The sequence below is a fragment of the Ammospiza nelsoni genome, chromosome 3 (genome assembly GCF_027579445.1).
Source record: "Ammospiza nelsoni isolate bAmmNel1 chromosome 3, bAmmNel1.pri, whole genome shotgun sequence".
Classification (NCBI taxonomy): Eukaryota; Metazoa; Chordata; class Aves; order Passeriformes; family Passerellidae; genus Ammospiza; species Ammospiza nelsoni.
The window spans coordinates 82,828,663-82,852,589 of NC_080635.1; the positions used below are offsets into that span (position 1 = coordinate 82,828,663).

Genomic DNA, 23,927 nt, shown 5'->3' on the forward strand with positions numbered 1-23,927 from the left:
TTACTGTGAGACTGGTCAGACACTGGAACAGGTTTCCCAGAGAAGCTGTGGATGCCTACGCCTGGAGATGCTCAAGGCCAGGTTGGATGGAGCTTTAAACAATCTTATTCTAGAGGAAGGTATCCCTGCCCACAGCTAGGAGGGCTAGAGTAGATAATCCTTAAGGTCCCTTGAAACCCAGACCATTCTATATTTCTATACAGCAAGACACCAGTTGGGCCAGCTACTTCAGCTTGATCCACTACACAATTTTTCTTCAACCTCTAAATTCAGGGTAAATACCACATTGACACAACTACAAATGGAATTCTTGGATTCAAACCAAACCAAAACCATGCAGATAAAATCCAACTGGTTGTAAAAGGACAATAAAAAGTTTTTAGAAAACAGAAAAAAATATGCTAATACATTTTGGGAACATCCAGGAAAATTTTTCTACACTTTTCATAGTTAGTTAGCATTATCTTTCTATCTGTAAGAGGATTAAACACAACACCTATTTAAAACACAATGGTTATTAAAAAATCTTAAGAGAAGATGACAAGGCTCCGATTTTCCCTTTGGTTTAGCAAAGCATGCAATGGTATCAGCATTTCCTAATCAGATTTTTCCAAAGGATTAAAATTTCCAATACCCAAACTCTTTAAAAAATCAGTACCTGAGATGAGTTGCAGGAGCTCAGTTTATTCTAGGCATCACAAATGCTGTTCTAGTTATTGAAAGTAAGAGCTGACTCAGTAAGCAGCCCTTTTTAGGCCTCCCAGGACATCCCCAAGAAACTCCAAAAAGTAGCAAGGAGACAGAGCAGATAGAGGACTCCTCCATGGTACAAGCATGCACACAAGCATGCCAAGTGCAACCCCTCCTCTGCTCCCAGGGCAGCACAATGATGTGTCCTATTCCCTTTGCTTCACAGAACAGTATCTGTTTGGCCAAGAAAATAGGAAACAACTTTATTAAGACAGTCCTGGTAAAACACAGCCTGTAGATCTGTCTCTGTGAAGATATCCACCTGCCATCTGAATATCTTCTTAGCACTGCCCCAGCATCTCTGTGGGCAGAGAGCAAAGCTCTCCTTCCCACCTCTTCTGTGCAATGCATGAGATGTAAGGTGGGAAAGATCAGTGTGGTCATGCCAATACAGTATTAACTTTATTTGTAACTGTGTAAAACCTGGCCTTCTACTTTATTAGCAATGTGGAACTATTTTATTTTTTTTCATAAAAATTTTTAAGCAGCATTCACTGCAGCAATTGTGCTTTTTCTGTTAGTCATCTCTAAAACTAGCATAATCTCCTCAGTGCTTGGATTTAATTCTATTTTTGCTGCTCCAGGGGCAGATCACAACTGAGCCACACATGTTAACTCAATAGACAATAATTAGAAATGTTATCTATTAATCATTTAACAACACCAAGTAGCAACTGCATGACACTAAACTTATGATTTTCCTCAAAATAAGAAAGAGTAACTGGAAGGTAGAAGAGATACATGAACTCAAACTTAACAAATCCAACAAACTTTCTCCTCTTGATGGTAATACATAAATAAGATCCTCTACTTGCATCTCTGTAGGAAACAGAGCACTAGTACATAGATGTTCATGTCAGCAGGGTTTTCACAGGAGCACCCTTAAGGCAGGCAGCAAGGGGCAAGGTAAAGGCACTTTGTTAAAGAGCAGTGAATTATTCACACTGATCAGTGCTGCAGTCAGCCCCTACTGGACACAGGCAAATTCACACTCCCTCATCAGCCTCACCACCAACCTTCATTTTATGAGCCTTTATGACTTTCTGTAATCAACATCTTTTTTTCTGTCATTCTGATAAACGTCCAGTGGCCTAGACAGCACATCCCACAAACTAGAGAAGGTGTAGCTTTTCAGCATTGCTCTGACCTTCAGATGTAACTGAGAATCAAACTCAGGCCTATCACTTGGAAAATTCAGGAAAAACAAAGGAATAGGAAATTAATTATTTCAGTCCATAATGCAGAAGTTATGGGATTTCCTTTGAATGCTGCTTGGCATGAGATCATACACTGAAACTCACCAGCTGTTCCTATTTACACTCAAGAGGGACTACTCAGACATGATGTTATCATATATCAAGTTGCCCTATTAATAAAAGATAGGTCAAGCACTTACCACCCAAAACTTCAGGCAAGTTCTGTTATGCTACAGTTGTGACACATCTGTATACCTTTCTGAAGAAAAATCACCAGGGATCAGACCTCCTCATAGGCAAAAATATTTGAAGATATTTTGAAAGAATTCATATGAAATAAATAATTGAAGCTTTAAGATCAGGCGAATGTCTCATGAGCAATTAACAGATATAAAGCCCTTACTTCTCATTTGGAGCTACTACAGGAAAGAACTTCAGTATATGGCTGTGTTTGCACATTGGTAGTACCCACATATTATTGCTGCAGTCTTGGTACAGAACGCCCCACCACTCTTTCACCCACAGCAGCCGACAGAACTCGTGATCAATCGCACGTTCAGAGTTCAACTGTGCCAGCATGTGAAAGGTATGGGAAAAGTCTAGCATCATCTCACATGGAGTTTGCTTAGGTTAAGGTAACATTTGACACCAGCATTCCAGCAGCCTCATTAGCACTTGACCAGATGGCATCAAACTGACTTTCCAGATTGCAGGCATGCACTTAGTATGCTTGTCAAGGGACAGAGGGAGTTGTCTGACTGTATCACTGACACAAACACACGAGGGAGTCTGTAAATAGAGGTAAACTAAGACTGAAGTCCTTCGCAAGCACACAGCCTTCTATTTTTATGCCACAAAAATTCACCTCGTCTTGTAGTTTAATTGATGTAAAAGCCATAGAGCTTTGACAGTGTTATCCTTTCCCTCAAAGAATTTGCTTATGGGGCCATCGTGAGCCTTTGCATATCATATAGTTCAAGAGGGCTTGCAACAAGAGCCAAGAAAAATCTATAGCCAGCTGGCAATGCCTGGGAACGTTTGCAATCTTTCTGTTCAGTTTACTGGATTTATCCTCCCCCGCTCACCCCCTCCCAGTGCTTCGAAAGAAACTCGACTGACATTTTTATTACTATGAAGAGATGAAACCTGAGTTACATTTCCCTATAAAGCAGGAAATGCTGTCTAGCAAAGCCTGCTGAGGATCACCTCTCCTTGCAGAGGTTACACAGCCCCAGCAGACTCACCAGCCTTTAACTAAAGGTAGTTAACATCTGCTAAGTCTCCAAATACTCCCCAAGCTGCTTCTTCAGCCCACACCAGCCAAGGTCTACTTGCACAGGCTGCCATCTGTGACTGTTTTAGAGGAAAGCTTACTAATGTGTCTGACTCAAGACTATTTTTGGGGGACTAGACAAGGTGGCATTTCCAATCTGAATAATATCCATTTTTGCAATGAAAACTTGAATTCAAAAGTTATGGGTCCTCTACTGTAAGATCTTCTACAATTATTCTCCACACAAACAGACAGGATTCAGGGTTATTATATACCTGCCAACTCCTCTCATCTAAGGGAAGCTGATGCATTCACTTCTGCTGAATCATTCAAGATGAACAATAAGTAGTCAAGGAATAAATAAGAAGTTATACCCCAGAGACAGAAGTTTGAAAAGGAGATAGGAAAAGGCCTTAAGGTAAACAAACTTCTTCAAAGATACAGCCTGCTTTTTGTGCAAATACTGAAGCCTTGTCAGCAAGTAACAGGAAATTAACTACTGATTGCAACAGGGCAGGTTTTCCTTCTCTTTGCATTCCTGGCACCAACAGTAACAGCACAGGGCTATCTGTCCTGCCCTACTAAGTCATGCTTAAATTTTGAAGTCTTAATTTTTCAATGCAAAAGCAATGCAGAACTTGTTTTAACCTTTTAGCTCTCCATAGCTAAAGAGGCATCAAATGGGAAGCAACCAAAACTACTGTAAATGGAAAAGGGAAGTAAATATACAAAGATCCTCAGTGAGTGGTACTTCTCCATCTACCCTCAGGTAGAAAAATGCCAGTTAAGTGCTCCTGTCACACAACTTGGTCCCAATTTAGCTCTTCACTTATCAGACTGACTCCAAAATTAGTTGTCTTCTACTGTGATAAATTAAACACTTACTCTTAATACTATGTTTAGTACAATCAGGTAGTTAATTCATGTAATTAGCTCAGAACTTTAAATGACCAACATCACCCTGAGTTTGTGTAAAGGGTTCTTGTTAAAGATACTGAATATCTTTATTCACAGATATTCACCCACAGATACTGAAGTCAAAAGTGTCGTGTTTCTGAGACACTGTCAGCCTTCAGATACTGATGCATCTAGTTCTTCCCCACCTCTCCCTGTATCACTGAGCATGCAGAGAACCATGTTAAAACAATCTAAAAAAATATTTCTGAAAGCAAGATGAATACCTAAAAAACCTGTCATTTTTGTCCAGTGATATAGTCAAGCAGTCAGAAGTAAAAATTCCTTCCCATTTCAGTCTGAAAGGTGAGAAGCTACAGAGCCTGCTTTTAGGTTAAGAACTGGTAAGGAATGCTGCCAATTAGATCAAGTTAAGTTACCTCAAAAATCAACCTATACCTCCCCCACCCCATTTCCTAGGAATTCAAACCCCTTATCCACATGTCATTTCTACACATTTCATAAGTCACACACCACCTGCTAGTTGACTTCTTCCAGTGTCAGGAACAGGTAGGTCTCCAACTGATATCTTGTGTGCAAAACTCAGAGGAGTTCCATTGTTCTACAGTAATTCTCCTTATTTCCCCCAGTTGAGATTTGGAATGCTTAGGTTCTTCAGTATGAATTCTTTTTGCAGGCTCTGGACTCTTTTTGTCCAGTTGTGTTGCAATAGTGCCAAGAAAAACCCAAGAGGGCTACCTTTAAAATGGTAGCTGGGGAGTTAATACTTGGATACACAGGTGTCACTCTCCAGACAGCAGAGAAGTCCCATGAACCAGTTAATCCCCATCTGTGTTTATGGAATTCAAAATTTAAATGAAATTACTCTGTTATATGAATAGTTGTTTATTCAGCCATTTTTTGCATTTTACAGCTGGAATTCTGGAAATTCAAACACCACATCTTTGCCTGTGAGCTTCTTGTACACACCAGAAAATGTTTCCACCTGCGAAGACAAATAAATCTTGCTTATACATGCTGTGTAAACAAGTAACTCTAAGTAAACATACTTAAGGTACTATACTATTTGCCAGTGTATCTCCACTCTGAGGCCAATTATTTTCTTCTATATTAAGGTAGCTGAGGATTTACACAAAAGATACATTTCCTCTAGAGTATATGGGCTCTCTTTGATTTTCAACAATGTGAGACCCTAAGAGCTGAGCAGGCCTGAACACAAGCCTCCCATTTCAGAAAAAGATCAAGCCAAGTGCAGGCTTTACTGAGCACATGTATTTCAGGTCAAAACTAAATGCTTCACATGAAAAACAACAAAAACACAAACCAACCAACCCAAGCAACCCCTATTCATACAAAAAACCAAATAAAACACTCTCTGGTCCCATGAGGGAACCAATATAACTACTTCATAATCCAGGGGCTTTGGCAAGTTGAACTAGAGCTTTAGCCCAAAACCGTTTTGCCTCTATTTCAGTACCTTACTCCAAATACAAACCAAAGCATCTCCACAAGCCAAAAGGCAAGTCTTTTCCTGTATCCCTAAGCAGTCTCTTGGGGATATCAGAATGTCCCCCCCACCTGCATGAGAAAGTAAGTTTTTTTAATTTACCTTGTGTTCAACATTGTTCTGTTGTGCTTTGTCCAGATGGACTTTTATAAGCCTGCTGCCGTCCAGTTTCACACGGATTCTCTTGCCCACGATTTCACTGGGGAAGACCAGGTCCTCAAGAATGGCATCGTGCACTGCAGTAAGTGTACGGCTGAAATGCCACATTTAGAGCATTAAAACACATCCTCGTGGAAAATTCCAGTTTGACAAGGTTTAAATCTTCCATAGCATGCTCTGGCTGAAAATTCAGAGGCGTTTTCTCTCTTTAATGCCACAGTGTGACAATACAGCACTATCACAGGGCATGCAAAAAGAAAAGCTGAATTCTACAGAGTGCAGAAACTTAATGACTGCACAAGAAAAAGTAGCCAGGTTTCTGACCTAGACCACACACTGATTTGCGGCAAGAGCCCTAAAACATACTTCTATTTCTACACATTTAATAAAAATTTAAATCAAAATCAAACTGCTCCATCTGCAACTCTGCCAGAGACACTGACTGGAAAAGTTTAAGTGGACAAGTATCCTCAGCTGCACAGAGTACATTCATGGGAGACTCAGTTTTGGAAACACCGATTTCTTCACCTGCCTAAACCCAAGCAGCTTAGAAGACCAATGTAATACAGCAAAAGACTAGCTGGCCAATTGAGTCCATACTTAGAAGACTGTTTGAAATCTACATGTGTGTTCCTGAATTGTCCAGAAGTGAGCCAACACGAGAAAAGGTGGCCCAGGTTGTTTTACGTGAGTCTAGATGGATTACTAAGTCTGCAGCATCCTAATCCAGTTTCAGGGCAGTATCACTAGTAACCAACACCTGTGTCTACAGCAGCACTTCACACCTGGCCACACTGGCATAGCTAAGGGAGACAGACATCCACAACAACACAGCAGCCTGATCTCATCTCAGGCTGAGACAGGGGCAGTCCTGCACACTGGCCCTTCCTCATGCAGAAAGAGGCAGCGTGCTACTCAGACACAAATGCCAACTTCTCTAACCACTGTGCAGTGCTAATTTTAAAAGAACACAGGCAGAGTCTTCCAAAGGCAGGACTGCAGCTAAATTAGTATTGTGAAACTTACTTTTAAAATCCATGCCTGAAGACTGCAAAATACAGTAACACATGACACAGGTATAATACTGGGGGAGCAGGGAGAAGCTACAAGACATGCCACATGTCATAAAGAGGACAAGCCTTTAAGACACAGACTTACATAATGACATAGCAACATACAGATGAGGCACTGACATCCACAGAGACGTAGCAGTGTTGCATGTCTAGCAATCCAGTGACTAGATGAGAGCAGGGAGGCCATTTAACACAAATGACTATACTATTGCTATCAAATTCATATCCAGAGGGACTAGAACTCATACCTACACCCCTCCTCAGCCACTCTCTCCCTCATTGCATCCCCTTCAGTGTGCCAGCCTTGACTTCTGCACACAGTCTAACATGTGATGTGGAAGAGGCTCTTCCTACAACTTAAAAGAAAATAGTTCTTGTCAGCACACTGTGGTAACAGAGACAGCAGGTTGGGTTCCTTAAGCCAGCACTGACAGCTAAAAATTTGCTACAGCTGTAGCTGGAAATACAAATAGAGTGCTAAGAAATGCAACACAGTGCCCAAAGGTAACCTTTCTACTGAACACTTTAGCAGTCAAATGACAGATACAAAGCAGTACTTCAAGCAGTAGGAGAAAGGACAAGACCAGCCAATCACTTAAATGACTTCTCAAAAACTCAACTAACCATTACTTGACTAAACTACCAGGCACAAAAGAAGGCTGTCATACTGAATCAGTATCATTTACCAACCTTCTCGGACGCTTTTGCTTGTTTTTTGTGCGGCTTTTTCTTGTTGGCTTGGGCAGAATCCTTCTCTGTTAAGGCAAAAGAACAAAAAGGCATTTCTCAGTATTTGGTGGTTACAATGAACTCAGAAACATGCACCTTGTTCTCCCACACTAGAAACCAATGCATGAAAAGCCAAAAAGGTAGACTTAAGTATGCTGAAAGTTACATCAGCATTAGAAACTAGAGAACTAGAGCTGCCTGCAGAAAGCGATGTGCTGTACTGTTATATTTTTTAATTACTACTCTTGTATTCAGGGCACTGAAATAGCAGACTTGTACTTTATCTCCTCTCTCCAAGAATACAACCACAGTATTTTACTATGTCTCATCAGCACTGTGAACACACTTCTTTGGGAACAGAAATCCCAGGGAATTTCAAACTTCTGTCAGACTGAGCCTCTGGTGCAAACCAGAGTAGTGCACTGAGTTCCACAGACAGCTAGGTGACATCTGAGATTGAAATGCTAGTTTTACTAGTAAGATCTATTGCACAATCCAGATCAAATCCTGGCTTAAATATAACCTGTTCCAAAATTAGGATCTAAGTGTTAGGTCAGTAAAACTTATTTTCTACTTTCCTACTGCAAGTGTAGACATTTTAAAACATTCTAGATGCAGTTTTAGCCACCTGCAGTATTTTCTACCATCACATCACAGCTTCTCCATGACTGTATTCATGATGGGGCTACCATTACCCAAACTGGGTCATGTCATACTCAAAATCACATGTTCCCTTCTAAAATAGATTACTGAATTGATAAGGAATTCTCAAGGGATTACAGAATCACAAAACCTAAAAAAATCACTGAATATGCTGAGTTGGAAGAGATGGACAAGGACCATCGAGTCCAGCTGCTGGCCCTGCACAGAACATCCCCACAAGTCAGACCATGTGCTAAAGTATTGTAGAATCACCTCACAGCACTCAGTCAGGCTGGTGCTGTGACCATTCCCTAGGGGAACCTGTTCCTGTGCCCAACCACCCTCTGGGTCAAGAATCTTTAGGTGAAGTGAACCAGAGGCACCTCATTCAAATAAATCCTCTTGGTCATATAAAGACTCAGGGTAAGGTGCTCTGGCTCTAAGAATTGCATTAAAAATTTTCAGCTAGCTTCATTTTGACCAATTTTCCACTCTACATACAGATCCCTAGTTTGTCCAACCCTTAAGTACTGCCCAGAGATCCCTCCAACACCTTTTCACCTTAGCTCCTGCCATATATTTAGAACTTGCATGAGTTTTTTTCCTTCCTTTCTTAGTAAATTAAATTTTAAGTGCCTAGATTGCCTAAGTGCAGCAAAGTTTCTATTAATATTTGCTCCCTTTTATTTTAAGCTTTGTATGTCAAACTTCTGAAGGAGTAAGGGTGGCCAGAGCAAAAAAGTTATATCCTTCATGAAACAACTTTACATCTCACCAAGTTTCCACTGGTGCCAGCTGAAAACATTTTAGCTAACACCCACCAGACGCTCATTACATTTCCTGCTGGTACAATGAATTACTATCACTGTTACCTTGAATGGGTAATGCAACACTGGAACATGCCTGAGTCTGGACTAGATCACCTCCAGATATCCCTTCAAGTCACCATTTTTGTGATTCTAAGGGGTTTTTTACCTGAGCAATGAACACCACATGTTTTCCACTAAACTTCTTCTCCAGCTCCCGGACTAGCCGCACCTGAATCTTCTGGAAGGACTTCAGCTGAGGAACTGGTACAAAGATAATGATGGCTTTTCTGCCACCACCTACTTCAATTTCCTGAAACAAAAGTACAAAGTAAGCATTAACTGAGGGTTGAGAAGTAATGTTTGGTTTGACCATGAATCCTGAGCACAGGTATTGATAGTCTTGCTTCTGACTCCGTGGGGCAGGGAGTGCATCAGAGAGCAGTACCTGCCTTAATGCTCTACAGAGAAAGCACTGACACAAAAACTTTTATCAGAGTACTTGTTTCGCTGTGGAGGAGTGATTGGGCCATAAATCCCACCACCCCTTTCAGAATCACATCCTCTGAACAGCAAGTCCCATTCCTTCTGAAAGATGAGACTCAGGTGCTAGTGCAACTATACTGAATGTTTACTATCCCTTCTGCATTTGTGCTAATACACAGTTTCAAAAATTAGTTGCCTCTAATGCAGACTCCAAAGTTTAGGGGAACAAATCTTTTAATCTACTGCTTCATGGAAATCACTTCTGTTGGCCACCTGACTAGGACTGCATCCCTACTCAATCAAAACATGTCACCCCTCCAAATACCAACAGGATTACAATACACTAGGACAGGTTACTTCTCCCCTGGTTTGTCTCTCCAGCAGTTAAACCCAAAGTTTGCATAGGCTTACAAGACACTTCTCCCATGGAACTGACTGCAGACACATCCTCATTTTCCAAAAGAATGGAAGGATGGATTGTTCTTCACCAGCTACCTTCTCATATGAGCCAATTCAGATGCCCATGGGAGATTTCTCATAAATAAAATCAAGCAGCTAAGTAAACAACAAAGACTTTTCTGAAAGCATTTCACTAAAGACAGGTGGCATTGCTGTACTTCCAGACAGATGTGGTTTCTTCTGAAGGCCATTCAGCTCATACATGATACATGCTGCTTTCTGCATTCCCAGACTCTTTTAACTCGACTCTAAGCAGTCAGGCTCCTCTGTCTGTATACTGGTAAGGCTGGGCAAAAACCAAAGGCAGCCCAATAAAGTTTCTGATTGCAGTGACCTGCTTCATTGCTGCCATCCAGTCTCCCAGGCTGACAAATTCCAACACTAACTTTCTTTCTCCTTTCCCACCAATTGCCGCCTTCTTTTTCTTTCTTGATGTTTCAGCTGCTTGCACGATCTAAAACTAGAAATGTACAAGGAGACTAAGCTACACTATCAAGTCAGTCCATTGCCTCAATCCATCTACTAACTGCACCTAAGAGATTCAAACAATTTTGTTTTTTATGAAGAGTATTGCAGTTTATGTTTTTAAATTTCTGTAACACCTACATTTCCAGCCAGCATCTACATGCATAAAGGAAGTTTCACACCCCAAACCCAATCTGCAGAGACATAAAGTAGAATCATCGTTTTCAGATCAGCTCCTAAGAAAAACACTACTACAGAATCCTACACACTAGCAGCAAATACCAGAAGATAAGCTACAGCAGCACATAACAAAACTATCCCAGGCCACAAGGCTTAAGTCACCATTCACCAAGTACATTAATATCCCCAAAAATTAAACATACACAGAACAAGTCACCACCCAGCTCTTAGTGGAGAAGGTCCAGCCTACCTTAGCTGCTGTGATGTTCAACTCCCGCAGCTGAGCCTTTAAGTCGGAGTTCATTTCCAACTCCAGCAGAGCCTACAAAAGTGAAGTTGGGGAATAATCCATTACACACACTTCAGTTCATGAGAACACCTGAGACCAAAGTGTGTACACAGTGCCAAAGAGCAGGTATAGACCCTTAACCACAGTCAGTATCAAAGACTTAACTTCCTGTAAGACATACCAACATCCAACAAGTTTAACTAATGGAAACAGAGGAGGACTCCGTTCCCAAATAAAACTAGGAAAGAAAACACGTTGGCAGGATTATCCTCAAAGTTTAGGGTCTGGACAACTATGTCCATAACTTGAAGTGAGCTACCAAAGAGAATAAGGAAAAGCCACGTACCTGGGATATACCAGACTCGAATTCATCTGGCTTTTCGCCATTAGGCTTCACAATCTTGGCGCTAGAGCTGAACATGGCCTTTCTGCAACGCAAAAGAACACTCTGGCTGTCACCAAGCACGTGTCACCTGCTCAAACACAGCCAGGACTCCCCAGTCCGGCTGCGCAGCCACACGCTCCAGAACTAAGCCAGAGGCCGCCCCACGGGCCGGGCCAGCCACAGCACGCCGCACCAGGGGTGACGACCAGGCCACAGAAACAGCGTCCCAGGGAGCGCGGGGCCTGCCCACCTCAGGGCCCGCTGCAAGGCCCCGGCAGCCCGGGAAGCGGCCCCACCACGCACAGAGCCCCACGAGCGGCTCCACGGGCGAGCGGCACTCCCGGGCCTGCTCCCGGCCCCTCCTCCAGGGCGCCGCCGGCCGAGGGAGGAGGGAAACCCCGCCGGCTGGCCACCCCCGGCCCCGGGCGCCTCGGCGGCCATCGGGCCCCGGGCTGGCGGTAATCGGGCGCATCCCGACGCCGCGGTGCCGCGGGGGGCTCCGCTCCACTCCCGGTCCCGTATCGCGGCGGCCCCGGCGGGGAAACGGCGGCCCCGGCCCGGGCACCCACCTCGCTCCGCGCCGGCCAGGAAAAGGGGGAGCTCTCGCGAGAGCAGCACAGATCGCGGCCCGGGAAGGCGCTGGCCCCGCCCACCCGAGTGAAGCCAGAGCCGGAAGAAGGGCAGGGCGGGCGCTGCGAGCACACCGCGAATCCGCGGCAGTGAAGCCCGAGCGGACATTTAGGGTCCTGGCGCGGGGGGCGCGGGCTGGCACATGCGCAGTGCCGAGGAGCACGGTGCCCTCCCGGCCCGCCTCAGCCCTTTGCGTTTGCTGCGGCAGGGAGCGAGGGAGAGGCGGGAGACCCTCCTCTGCTCGGCTCTGTCCCTCGCTGTTACGCCGAGCCCTCGCCGTGGGCCGCCCCTGCCGCACGTCTCGCAGCAGAACTTTCGGCCTGTGGTGTCGAAATGGTGTGAAGAGCCGCCAGAATGTCGTCCTTGGCACCGCGGTGCCCTCAGTGTGCGCAGCCCGCGGAGGAAGCGCGGCTCTGCCCGCGCCGCGGAGCTCCCCCTCTCCCTCCTTCCCTCTCCCTCTCCCTCCCGCCAGAGCTGTGCAGGACGGCAGCAGCCGCCGCTCGAACAACAGTGGGAGAGTGGATGGTGTTTTTCCCTGCCCTCTCCGTTACACCATTCCACGTTAATTCAGTGCTTTGGGAGTTCACCCTTTCAGGGCGGAACAGACGTGACGGAGCAGGGCTGGCACAGTCACCCCCGGCCTGCAGCGAGGGGCAAGAGCCGTGGCAAAACCCATGCCAGGGAGCGTGCTGGCATCCCGGGAGTGTGGGCAATCGCCTGCCAGCACAGGGCAGCCTGGCTTTGGTTTGTATTTGCCTCTGTAAACGTGACCTGTCTGTTGGTTCCGCTAAGACAGTGTCCCAGTGATCACAGTTACCAGACTGTTATTAGACTAGAAATAATGCATGAGTCTTCAGCTGTGTTCAGGTACTACTAACTCTGGGGTCTCTGTCATCAGTGGAAGCACTATTATATACTGTGTTATTATCTAACAAATAACACTTGCACACTGATAAATAGAACAAGCTGTACTTTTTAATTTCGAGAGAAGTGACTTGCATGTTGATTCATGTATAAGTGCCTGGCTCTATATCTATCTGAAGTGGAGCTAAAACCATGCCTCAACAAAAAATCCCCATCTTGACATTTCCCTGTTGGCTGATTTAGATTTTTTGTTCAAGGGTAAGTCCCACTTGGAGGCAGGTGTGCAACTCACCTGTCCAGGGATGTTAGGCCCAGGAATGGGGTTCAGAGCACTGGTTCTGTGCTTGGATTCCCTGGATTACTCCAAGAGCAGCCAGCTTAAGTTTGTAGAAACACAATTGCTATTACCATGTAATGCTGTGTGTAGTCTCTCACTTTACAAAATGCAATAATGGAGTAATAAACCCTTGTAAACAAAAAACTGACAGACACCAGCATCCCACACTAAACAACCTTAGCATCTGCAAAATGCAGCTCATCATGTTTTCTAACATTTGTGGACTTTTCACTAAATTTATGATAGCCAGAAAACGGATTGTTCAGTGCTATTTTTGTCCCAAGTCACTCTTCTTTCCTAGCATTAAGTCAATGAATGGGAAAAACTGCTCAGCTCATACTGATGGCCAGGATTAGTATTTATAGAGATTTGGTTGGGCTAAACAATAGTGATCAGGACCTGATTGAAGAGTACCAAAAAGAAAAATAACATGGAATCGTCTTCTCAGTCCAGCAGTATGCACTCAGTTTATACTGAGAAACCACGCATGAGAGGGAGAAAGAGCAGGTGATGTGTGGGTGGATCAAAACATGACTGTTCAGAGCATTAATGAATAAAGATGAGACTATCTGCAGCTTCCCATCTCTACATTGTGAGTGCTGAACAGATCAGGAGGCTGCATAATGGCAACGAGGAAAAAAGGTGTAGAGAGATATTTCCTCTTGGACACTGAATTTATGTTAGGAGAAGGATGTAGAGTGATTAGTGTGCCTGGTACCCAATAATGCCTGGTAGTCAAAATATCTGACAGGTTTTTAAGAACCACTGTGGACCTGTGTGATCTTTAAAAGAAGTTATGTCACTACAAAGTAATGCAAGAAGGTTCTTATGCCATTCAGTCTCAGAATGGGCACGATGAAGAAGTGGAAAGAATAAATTAGTCAGATGTGTAACAAAAGTATCCCAACAGCAGTAGGATGCAATGAGTATATGAAGTCTCACGAATGTGTTGGAAGAAGTACAGAAAATGCAGTAATTATATTTTCATACAACCCTGACCAAGTTGTTTCTCAGTTCCGCCAAGGTCTGTCAAATACCTAAAGTCTTCAGGTTTGGGGTTTTTTTAAGAGAAATGTTATCCAATTAATACACATAGTAATTATGTGTAATGTTGAGCCCATTTGTTGGTTTTGCAACAAGGCAAAATTAATGCCAATGTTTCACATTCCTGGCATTTTACTGGGCCACCCTTGTAGATCTGGACACAGCACTCTGCAGCTCTGGCACCATCAGCTTTGTCACAGGCATCTCTACTAGAGCTGTGAGGGAAGTACAACAGCAGCTTGGATACCTTGGGCTGGTTCTGGAGGTGGCCACAGCAGTGCCCCCATCTTTGCTACTCTGATCTTGTCAGAAGCTGAGGTACTGAATTTGGCACACGCCCAGCTCCCAGCTTTGGTCTGCCAGTACATGACAGTCCAGGTGCTAAGAGGATGGAGCCAGACTCTTTTTGGTGATGTTCAGCAACAGGATGAGGAGTAGTGGCCATAAACTAAAACATGAGAAGTTTCACCTCAACATGATGAAGTTTTTTACACTGAGAGTGGGCGCTGCCTGGGGAGGTCGTGGAGTTTCCCTCTCTAGAGCCATTCTAAACCAGGACGTGCTCCTGTGCCACCTGCACCAGCTGACCTGCCATGACAGATGACGTCCAGGGGTCCCTCCCAACCCTAAGGACCCTGCGATTCTGTGAAGGTGTTTGTCCTCACTCCAGAGGCCACCTCGCCGCAGGGCTCAGCTGGATCACACGCACCTGGAGCCTGGGCAGCAGGATGACAACCAGCTTATCAACCTTGTTCAGCTCCAGGCTCTCGGACGTGCTGAACATGTCAGCGCACCTGAGAGATCTCCTTTGCCTTTTAGAAATGGGGCTTCCAGAACGAGGTGGCTTGTGCAAAGCCGCTGCGACCTCATGCCTCAAACAACAGCTGATTTAGGTTTTAAAAACACCATTATTGGCGGGGGGAGGGAACAAAACCCACCAAACAAAAACGCCAATCAGTACAAAACCCTGCGCTGTGGCATTTTCTGGTACTTTGGTCTCTCTGGCGGCCCGTAGGAGGCCCCGGCGCTGCCGTGAGCGCGGCGGCCGCGCAGGCGCAGCGGTGCCGCGGGCCGCGGATGGCGGCGGGGCCGCGGGATGCTGCGCTGGCTCGTGGCCGTGCTCAGCCACTCGTGCTTGGTGCCCAGGGCCGGCTCCATGTTCTACGCCGTGCGCAAGGGCCGGCGCACCGGCGTCTACCGCACCTGGTGAGCGGGGAGCGAGGGCCGCGGTGGAGCGGGGAGCCCGCCCGGCCCGGCCTCACCGCTGCCCGCTGTGTTGCAGGGCGGAGTGCCAGGAGCAGGTGAACAAGTTCCCCTCCGCCAGCTTCAAGAAGTTCGCCACCGAGAAGGACGCCTGGGCCTTCGTGCGCGCCGGGCTGCCGGGGCCGCAGCAGCCGCAGCCCGAGCCGGCAGGTAGCGCGTCCCGCCGCCGGCGGGGAGGGGGAGGAGGGCGGGGGTCCCGCCGGGGGCTCGGGGCAGGCACCGCGGCTGAGCCCGCGCTGCGGCGGCTGCCGGAACGCGGGCACCGGCCCCTGCTCCTTCCTCGTCACTGGCTCAGCGCCGTGGCCATGGCCTCCGGACACCGGGATGGATGTGCCAGTGCAGTGAAAGTGTTTCTGTGGTGTTTGGAGGGCGTTGATGGCTCTGTGTATGTGTTAAAGGTGTAAGGGTCCTTGCATGTCTGTTTCCCCAGACTTAGGATGAAGAATGACTGGAGTATTCTATTTCTTTTCGATAATAGTTTGGCGGGACGGGGGGTGTCAGATAACGGACTAACATTGCTAATAGTTGCTAACAACTGTTGTCTTTAGAAGCAGTCGTTTCAAATAAAATAAAATTTGATTCTGCTGAACTTCCTAACTTCCGGTTTTTTTTTATTTTTGGTAGAGGCATTTGGTCCTCCGGTTATAACACAAGAAAATGGTAGCCAGAGAAAGGAGCCAGAATTAAATACCATGTGTTGCAGTACATGTAAAAGGCCATATGAACAGTCTACAAATGAAGAGCAGATTGCAAAGCGTGTGAAACATGATGAAGTACACTCAGTGTGCTCAATACCAACAGTCAGTGAAGATAAGTTTTCATATATGGGTGAGGTCTTTGATCATTTCTTTAATTATTTTCATTGGTTTGTTCTCTGTGACAAGCAACAAGTGTAACTATTACAAAACTTATGGGGAGGTTTGTATATGGCAGCATTAGGCCTGTTATTTCTTTTTGAAATGAAAACATGAACCACGATCTGTTTGTTCACATTGTCTTTCAGCGTAATTTTGGTTGGTTTTAACTGGTATGAATATATAGCTTAATCATAGTGTTATAGGTGTGATTTTATGTGTGTCTGGGCTACAGATTGGATGTAGCTTTGAAGTTTTGAAGAAGACTTGAACTGTAGTGAAAAGTATGGGACTTGAGGTGGAAGTTCTTGAGGCCGATTGGTTTGACAGCAGGGAGGGTGTCAAGCTGTAGTGGGACCTGTGGTGCTCTGCACTGCTAATTCACATGGCTTCTGCAGTTCCTTTTAGAACGGCTCTCTGGGGAGGGAAGTTTTGGGGCTTAGTATACTGGCAAACATTTCTTCTACCTTAAATAGTCAGTGTTTTTGAGGAAGTGCTGATTTTGGTAATTTTTTTGTAGGTGACTTCGCAGTTGTTTATACAGATGGTTGTTGCTCTAGTAATGGACGTAAGAGGGCACGTGCTGGTATAGGTGTCTACTGGGGACCAGGCCACCCTTTGTAAGTAGCTCAATGGATTTTTTTTTTTTTATTAATGTATTCTGTTTGGTTTTTATGTTATTTACAATACCAGCCTCCTTTTAAATATGAAGCTCTGTTGTTGAGACTCATTATGACAGTGTTATGAGACTGAGTCAGGAGATATTGATGGGAACAGAGAAAGCAGCCTTTCTGGGAAAAATCAACTGGAAATAATATTCTTGTCTTTAATTATACACCATTCTGAATACTTGGAATAACTAATCTACTATTTGTTCTTTGGACACAGAAATACCAGTGAAAGACTTCCTGGACGGCAAACTAATCAAAGAGCAGAAATCCATGTAAGTAGCAAGTGTCCTGAAATATTTCTCCATGTTAGCCTGCAGCTGCACTTTCAGGCCTATTTTAGCTCTGGTTTCCAGAAACCAGTATGGAGCTCTAAGAGAAGTTTACAAAATATTCAGAGTTATGACTTCAAACAAATAGTTAACTTCAAGTTTTATTGGTCTTTATTGGTTTTGACCTTGAGAATTTCCAAGTGCCACCAAGCACAGTTATTTAAACAGCCTTACATTAGAAAAGTCTCACTCTCAACTGTGTGTAGATTCTCTTGCATTTTTAATGTGTGTATTTCAGACCTTAGAGTGAGGGCTGCTGAGTATTGGTTGAGAGTCAGCTTCTTATGGTGGCAGGATCAGAGTATCATAACCCATAGATAAATGTAAAAAGCAATTCTAGGCTCCTGACTAACTTCTGTTGACAACAGCCGATTTAGTCTTCTCTTTTCATTTCTTCTTAATATGTATTAGTATTTCCTCTTATAGTAATAGTATTTCTGCTACCCCACACTCCATGTTTGGAGATGAACTGAAATAGGCAACTGATCTGCTTAAAAACTTCAAAGTTCATTTTAGAGGCGGTGTTGGTGTGCCAGTGGTCAGACTTGTCACTGATTTGTCACTTTTCAGTTCTACATCCACACCCAGCCATTTCTCCCTGTGATATTTCAGAGCACTAAAAAAAAACCCCAACTTGTTACAGCATCCAGACTGTTGGAACTGATATGAGTACTTCCTCAAAGTTTTGGAGAAAATGCCTGGGTGTTGGTAGAGGTTTGGATAGTTGGAAAACGGGTCAGAGAGCTACTTTTTCAGCACAAGAGTTGGACATCAGAATATTACAAGGTTTTGTTTGCTTTTGAAACTTAGGTGCCTGCCTCTTTGCCTTTTTTATATTATAAAGGTGTCATCTGCAATACACAAATTTGGGATCCTCTACACTAAAACATGTTGATAACCATTGGTGGAGAGGTTACAGTAATATATGTAGTATATGTGTTAGCATCAGGTACTTTGTTGGTATCTTAATTCCATGTGGCCAAAATCCTTTCTGAACTGTTGTTGTTTTGAAATGTTCTTAAGGCAGCCTGCAAAGCAATAGAGCAAGCCAAGAGTCAAAACATCAAGAAGTTAATAATCTACACTGATAGCAAGTTTACTATTAATGGTAAGTTAATGATTTTAATTCTCCTGATCCTTAAAGACACTGCATGCTTTTCCATTACATAAGACCCACAGAACATTCCTGGAGAGAGGAATGTAAGGAAGACAGTGCATAACTTATGACTGCTTGGGGGAAAACTTCAGAGTATCAGACATTGCCTGCTAACTGCACAAAATAGAAGTAGAGTCAAAGCATCTGTTATAGTAAATGCTGACAGAAGTAACACCAGGATTTGTGTCCTGAGGTGTTCAGTGTGACAAAATCTAGAAAAAATGTTGTTCATGTGTAGGCTGTTAAGGCTGTACTCAGGAAATTACTTGGAAGTTGGTGTGGTAACCTGTAGGGTTTTTGTTGTTTTGAATGTATTGGAGAGGCTGTTTTTAGCACACACATGCATCTGTGAAGTACATTCAAGTTCTCTTGCTTCCAAGCTTTTAGGCTACCCTGGAAGACTAGCCAGAGATATGTGCTCAGAGTATGTATTAAAATACCTGGAAAGCCTAATTTTAATCTCTATAAATACCATATAAAGCAGCCAATAGGACTTAATTTCAGAAAAAAAAACTTCTTCCTCTTTCCTCAAGATCTTCAGATTTTGTTCTTGTGATAATCTGGAACTGCCTAAGTTTTTTTTTGTTGTTGTTGTTTATTTGTTTATTTGGTTAGGTGGGGTTTTTTTTGTGTTTTGCTCAGTTTTACAAAGGCAATACGTGTTTATTTGTTTCCAGATCACTTTGGAGATTTGATTTTGTGGATTTTTTTTGAAATAACATTAAACAAAAACTTAGTGCAGCTTATGGCTGAAAATTAAATGTTGCACTTTTTGTCTTAGTCTCTTTGGTTTTGCTGGCAGTTTTGCCATTCTTGTTTAAGCACAGATATTTTGTAGATGTGTCTAGGAATTATTATTTAAAAATGCCAAAGAAGGAGGTTTGTAGTTATGTAGAGTTAGTACTTGTACTTATATCCACTTGTACTTAGTTAAGTACAAGAGGATGTAATTTGGTTTTTAGGAGGCTTTGCATTCAAGATTGGAGATTTCCTGTTTGGTTCAGGTCATGAAAGCATTAAGGATGTCTTACATTGTCCACACCAGCACTGATATTTAAAAAAAAAATCCTTACTTAAGGAGTAATATAGAAAATTGCCTGGTGAGCAGTAGGCTTTGCTTACTGTATCATCAAGCAAATCCTTAGCTTCAGTTTATTGAAGTTCATGAGATACTTTGCATACAGTGCATATATAAGATTGTAGTCTTTAAATTAAATATCTGTTTGGAAAAACAGGTATTGAATTTAATGGTTGGGTAATTAATGTAATAATGAAAAAATACACTCCTGAAAGACAGCATCAGGGAAGCAAATAAGAATTATCTTTGGTATCCAGTGTTTTTGCCTGGGACTTTGTACAGAGGTAATTTCTTGTTAAAAGGCTGTTGGCTCCATCTTGATCCTTGCTGGCTTCTTTAACAGCACTCTTATGGTGATACCCCTGTTGCACAGGTATTACGAGCTGGGTTGACAACTGGAAAACAAATGGCTGGAGAACAAGTTCAGGAGGAAGTGTAATAAATAAAGAAGATTTTGAAAGACTCGATAATCTAGTAAAAGACATCGAAATTCAGTGGGTAAGTTCCTTGTTTCTTATTCTTAATGACATTTTAAACATGTTTCTAGTAGAAACTTAAAAGTGTGATCATGACTAAGACTTTTGTAGAGCATAGTATTGTACATCCTTAAGTAAAACTGCAAATACACAGAAGCTGCTTGTTGTATTTAAAGCAAGTTACCAACATTAACCTAGGTTCTTGGAACCAGTATTTCATTTATTTAAATGAATATTTGTATTTGTTTCCTGTCTCTTATTACTGCTTAGAAAATGCCTGCAATAATTATTTTTAGTTTGTTAGTGGTTTTAGTAGACGCAATTTCTGTTCCTGAAAATCTAACCTTAGAATATAACTGGTTTTTGTGTCATAGCTGAATTTCTGTATTTGCTTTTCAGAACTATTTAGAATGCTGCTTTGTTGGAGTAACTCAATTACATGAGTGTCTTTAAACTGGGAAAACTAAGTGTGTGTATCCCCAAATAAACCAACTCTAGTTTTCTGTGCCTTAACTGCATTTCTTCTAAGGAAATTTAGTGCGAGAAGGTCTTTAAAATAACCATTTTTAAATTGCTTTGCTCTCCAGTAAAGAAGTAAGACAACAACTATACAGATATTTCTGGTAGAATGTATTTTTCTGTAACCTCTAATATCAGTGCTTAACACTTCAGGGAAATATATATTCCTTTGCCTCGTAAATTTTAGCCTAATTTTGATATAAGACCACTGATTTGAGAAAATGTGTGTACAGTTGACTTTGCACCTGTAATGGCATGTTTACTCAGCTTTTGTCTTTATTCTGTAGAAAACAGGATCATGTAGATATTTAATGTGCAATTTTTTTATGGGAATTTATTGCAGGTATTCATGTTGCTCTGTGTTACAGAGTTGGTCGCTGCAACTTACAGGCTGATTAGATTTTCTGTAGCTACTCCTATATTCTATTGAGGAGAAAGCATAAAAATTTAAAGACTAAATAAGTTCAGCTGTTCTTGGGAATATTTTACATAATTAAAAGATATTCCTTTATGAACACTTGTTAAAACTGAATCTCTTAGAAAAGGTAGGGCAGATTTTGTTTCAGGAGGAGTGTATGCATGCAGAGTCCTCCATGGGCTGCAGGCCCATCTCTGCTCCACTGTGCCCTCCTGGGCCGTAAGGGGCACAGGCTGACTGACCATGGTCTGCACCACAGGCTGCAGGGCAATCTCTGCTCAGCTGCCTGGAGCACCTCCTCCTTCAGCACTGACCTTGGTGTCTGCAGAGCTGTTCCTTTCACATATTCTCACTCTTTTCTCTGGCTGTTGTGCTGCATTTTTACCCTTTCTTAAACATGTTTTCACAGAAGAGCCATCAGCTTTGCTGATGGGCTTAGATGTGTCAAACTTTGGGTCCCTTTGGGAGCTGTCTGGATCTGGCTGTCTCTCATGTAGGGGCACTGCTCATGTCTTTTCACAGAATCGACACCTACAGCTCCCCACGTGGTACCAAAACCTTGCCATGTAAATCTGATGTCACTTCACACCCACTTCATGCTTATTCCCTCTCTGATCTTGTCAAATAGCAAGCTTGATTTTCTTCCTCACCTTCCTACTCCACCCTTGCTTCTGACAAGGATGGGCTTAGGGTATAAAGTTTTTTTCAGTTCCTGATTAATGGATAGACAAATTAAGACATCTGAAAATTGAGAGGATCTTTTGATCCTATGTATGTATCCTAAGTGAGTGCTGTAAGTATCAAGGCCTTTAGTGGAATAGAGGACTTTGGCTTCTGGGGAAAGATCAACTCAGTTTAACCACTGAATGCAGAAAGGTGGGAATTTTGAATTGGAGCAGTTGTCTATATTTTTTAAAGGATAGGTGAGCTGGTCCTTATGCTTTTAATTAATTCCCATAAAGATGGTATCCACAGTTTGACAAGAGTTTCCCTAGAGGAAGAGAGACAATGAAAATCTCTGGGAAGAAAACCTAAGGGCTAAATATTAGGTGGGGACCTCTGAGGAGGTGCTCCTGTACTATCAGTGACAGAGCATTGCTTTATCAAATTTCATGTATCTACTTTACTCCTGGTTTCTTCCATGTCTAAACTGATATATTTTGTCCTGACAGATGCATATTCCTGGTCATGCTGGCTTCCAAGGGAATGAAGAAGCTGATAGACTAGCAAGAGAAGGAGCTTGTAAACCACAGTGCTGATGGCCTGGGACTAGAGACTGTTGCACTGGGAGAAAAGGGCCCAACATTACAGCAACAACTTGAACTGCTGTAATTGTTTTGGAGTTGAACTTTGAGCTGTACTTCTTTCTGGCCTGAAGCACTAACTATAAACCAACTTCTGGGAAGGAAAACCCCACATTTTCTTCTGTTGCATTTATTTTATGATTGAGACAATATTTAGTTGATGATCCTGAGTATTTGCTTTTTCTCCATCTATTGGAAAGGCTGTGGTCAGTGCTTTTAGCTCTGGACTCACCTTACAGACAGGCTTCTGAAGAAGTAATTTTAAATCAAAGTGTTCTGTATTTTCCTCTAAATGAAATAAATACATCTTTTTTTTTTTTTTTTGTGCAGAGGTATTTATTGCATCCCAAAATAGCTGGGTCAGACTTTGGGGTTGGTTGATTTGGTAGGAGGTCACCTAACAGAGATGTCCATTTTCTATGCAAGTGTACAGGAAAAGCAAACAGGTTTGTTGTGTTATCTGTGTCAACTTTTCTGCATGGTACCTTTGCACCACTGAATAGTAGGGTTTAGGCTAGGAGTCACTGAAATGTTTTTGGATTTGTAAATTTCTATACAGATGGTTAGAGCTGCAGAAGTTTGTTACTTAATAGCTCTCATGCATTATAATATCTTTCCTGAGGCAGAATGTGAGGGTTTTACATATTTAGTCACATGGTTGTACTAGGAGGAGGAAACTGGCTATCCAGTAGCTAATAGGTCAGTGAGGATTTTAATTTTTTTCTCTCATCCAAAACTGCACATTGAAGCTCATCTAGGGGTAAAAGAGGGCACTGATTGGGCCCCCTCTGCTTCTTTGTATGTACACACACAATTATCTATTTACTTTAGAAGTTTGGCTGCAAAGAAAAGACCCATCACCCTGATCAGGTATCTAATAACTTGCCTTTCTTACATATTGTGTTAAACAAGTAAATCCTGCTTATTGTATGGAAATCGGTTTTGTTTTGGGTTTTGTTGTTTGTTTTTTGTGGGGTTGTTTTTATTTTTAAGCAGGAGCTTTGGAAAACTTGTAAGATTGTGGTGGGTAAATCATAACTGTGTAATACTGAATTTAGGCCACTTGGTTACCTGAATCTAATAGGTAGATTATAATAGAAAATCTAATAGGACAGAGTTTTATATCAATTTCGTATGAATGGTTATTCTGAAAATTCAGGACAGAAGAAAGGCAAGCGGAAGGTTACAAGATTAAGGTAGATTAAAGAATGGAAAACAAACAGTACTTCTCAAAAGGATTCAACAGGGGCTTGAGGGCCTGCAGAGGATGGCAGATCTCTAAGTCATCTTTTCAGGGAACTGCAGCTTTAGGAGAATATTGGCATTTAGCAGCCACGATATTGTGCTGGCTGTCCCAAAATGCCTACTTGTCCTCCATGTGCCTTAGCACAGCTTCTATAAAGTATCTGTTTGATAACCAGTAGTGCTTAAACCCAAATACTATACATTAAAGGGATCTGGTACCATTTTATGAGAATTGGAATAGTAGTGGTTGAGACACCTTGGTAAGTAAGAAACTCTTTTTATGAAGAAAAATTCTAAGGAGGGATTGTTTCAGTTCTGGCCATTCTTATATTGTGCTTAGCTGGCTCTTGGTTTATTTGCCCTACAGGATCAGGTAGATGCAGAAGCATGGAGGCTGGAGGCGACACACCCCAGGGTGCCTTGTT

At 42.9% G+C, this 23,927-nt stretch overlaps 3 protein-coding genes across 3 annotated transcripts in view; 1 reads left to right on the top strand and 2 right to left on the bottom strand.

The window, feature by feature from the left end:
• COLEC11 (collectin subfamily member 11) overlaps window positions 1-4,825 on the bottom strand; it is a 45,917-nt gene extending 41,092 nt beyond the window's left edge. The window contains exon 1 of the mRNA XM_059468444.1: window positions 4,651-4,825. The gene's annotated coding sequence lies outside the window, so the exon portion shown is untranslated. The remainder of the gene's footprint in view (window positions 1-4,650) is intronic.
• A 178-nt stretch (window positions 4,826-5,003) lies between these two features.
• On the bottom strand, window positions 5,004-11,962 carry RPS7 (ribosomal protein S7). The gene is made up of 7 exons (XM_059468447.1): window positions 11,884-11,962; window positions 11,276-11,357; window positions 10,891-10,962; window positions 9,220-9,363; window positions 7,564-7,628; window positions 5,744-5,894; window positions 5,004-5,119 (listed from the first exon to the last, which is right to left on the bottom strand). Exons 2-7 carry the CDS (start codon window positions 11,348-11,350, stop codon window positions 5,042-5,044), a joined length of 585 nt encoding a protein of 194 aa, XP_059324430.1. The 5' UTR covers window positions 11,351-11,357; window positions 11,884-11,962; the 3' UTR covers window positions 5,004-5,041.
• A 3,213-nt stretch (window positions 11,963-15,175) lies between these two features.
• On the top strand, window positions 15,176-22,577 carry RNASEH1 (ribonuclease H1). Its single transcript, XM_059468010.1, has 8 exons — window positions 15,176-15,395; window positions 15,472-15,602; window positions 16,077-16,280; window positions 16,827-16,926; window positions 17,195-17,249; window positions 18,330-18,414; window positions 19,914-20,038; window positions 22,126-22,577. The coding sequence occupies exons 1-8, from the start codon at window positions 15,286-15,288 to the stop codon at window positions 22,210-22,212; spliced, it is 897 nt and encodes a 298-aa protein (XP_059323993.1). The 5' UTR covers window positions 15,176-15,285; the 3' UTR covers window positions 22,213-22,577.
• The last annotated feature ends 1,350 nt before the right edge of the window (window positions 22,578-23,927 follow it).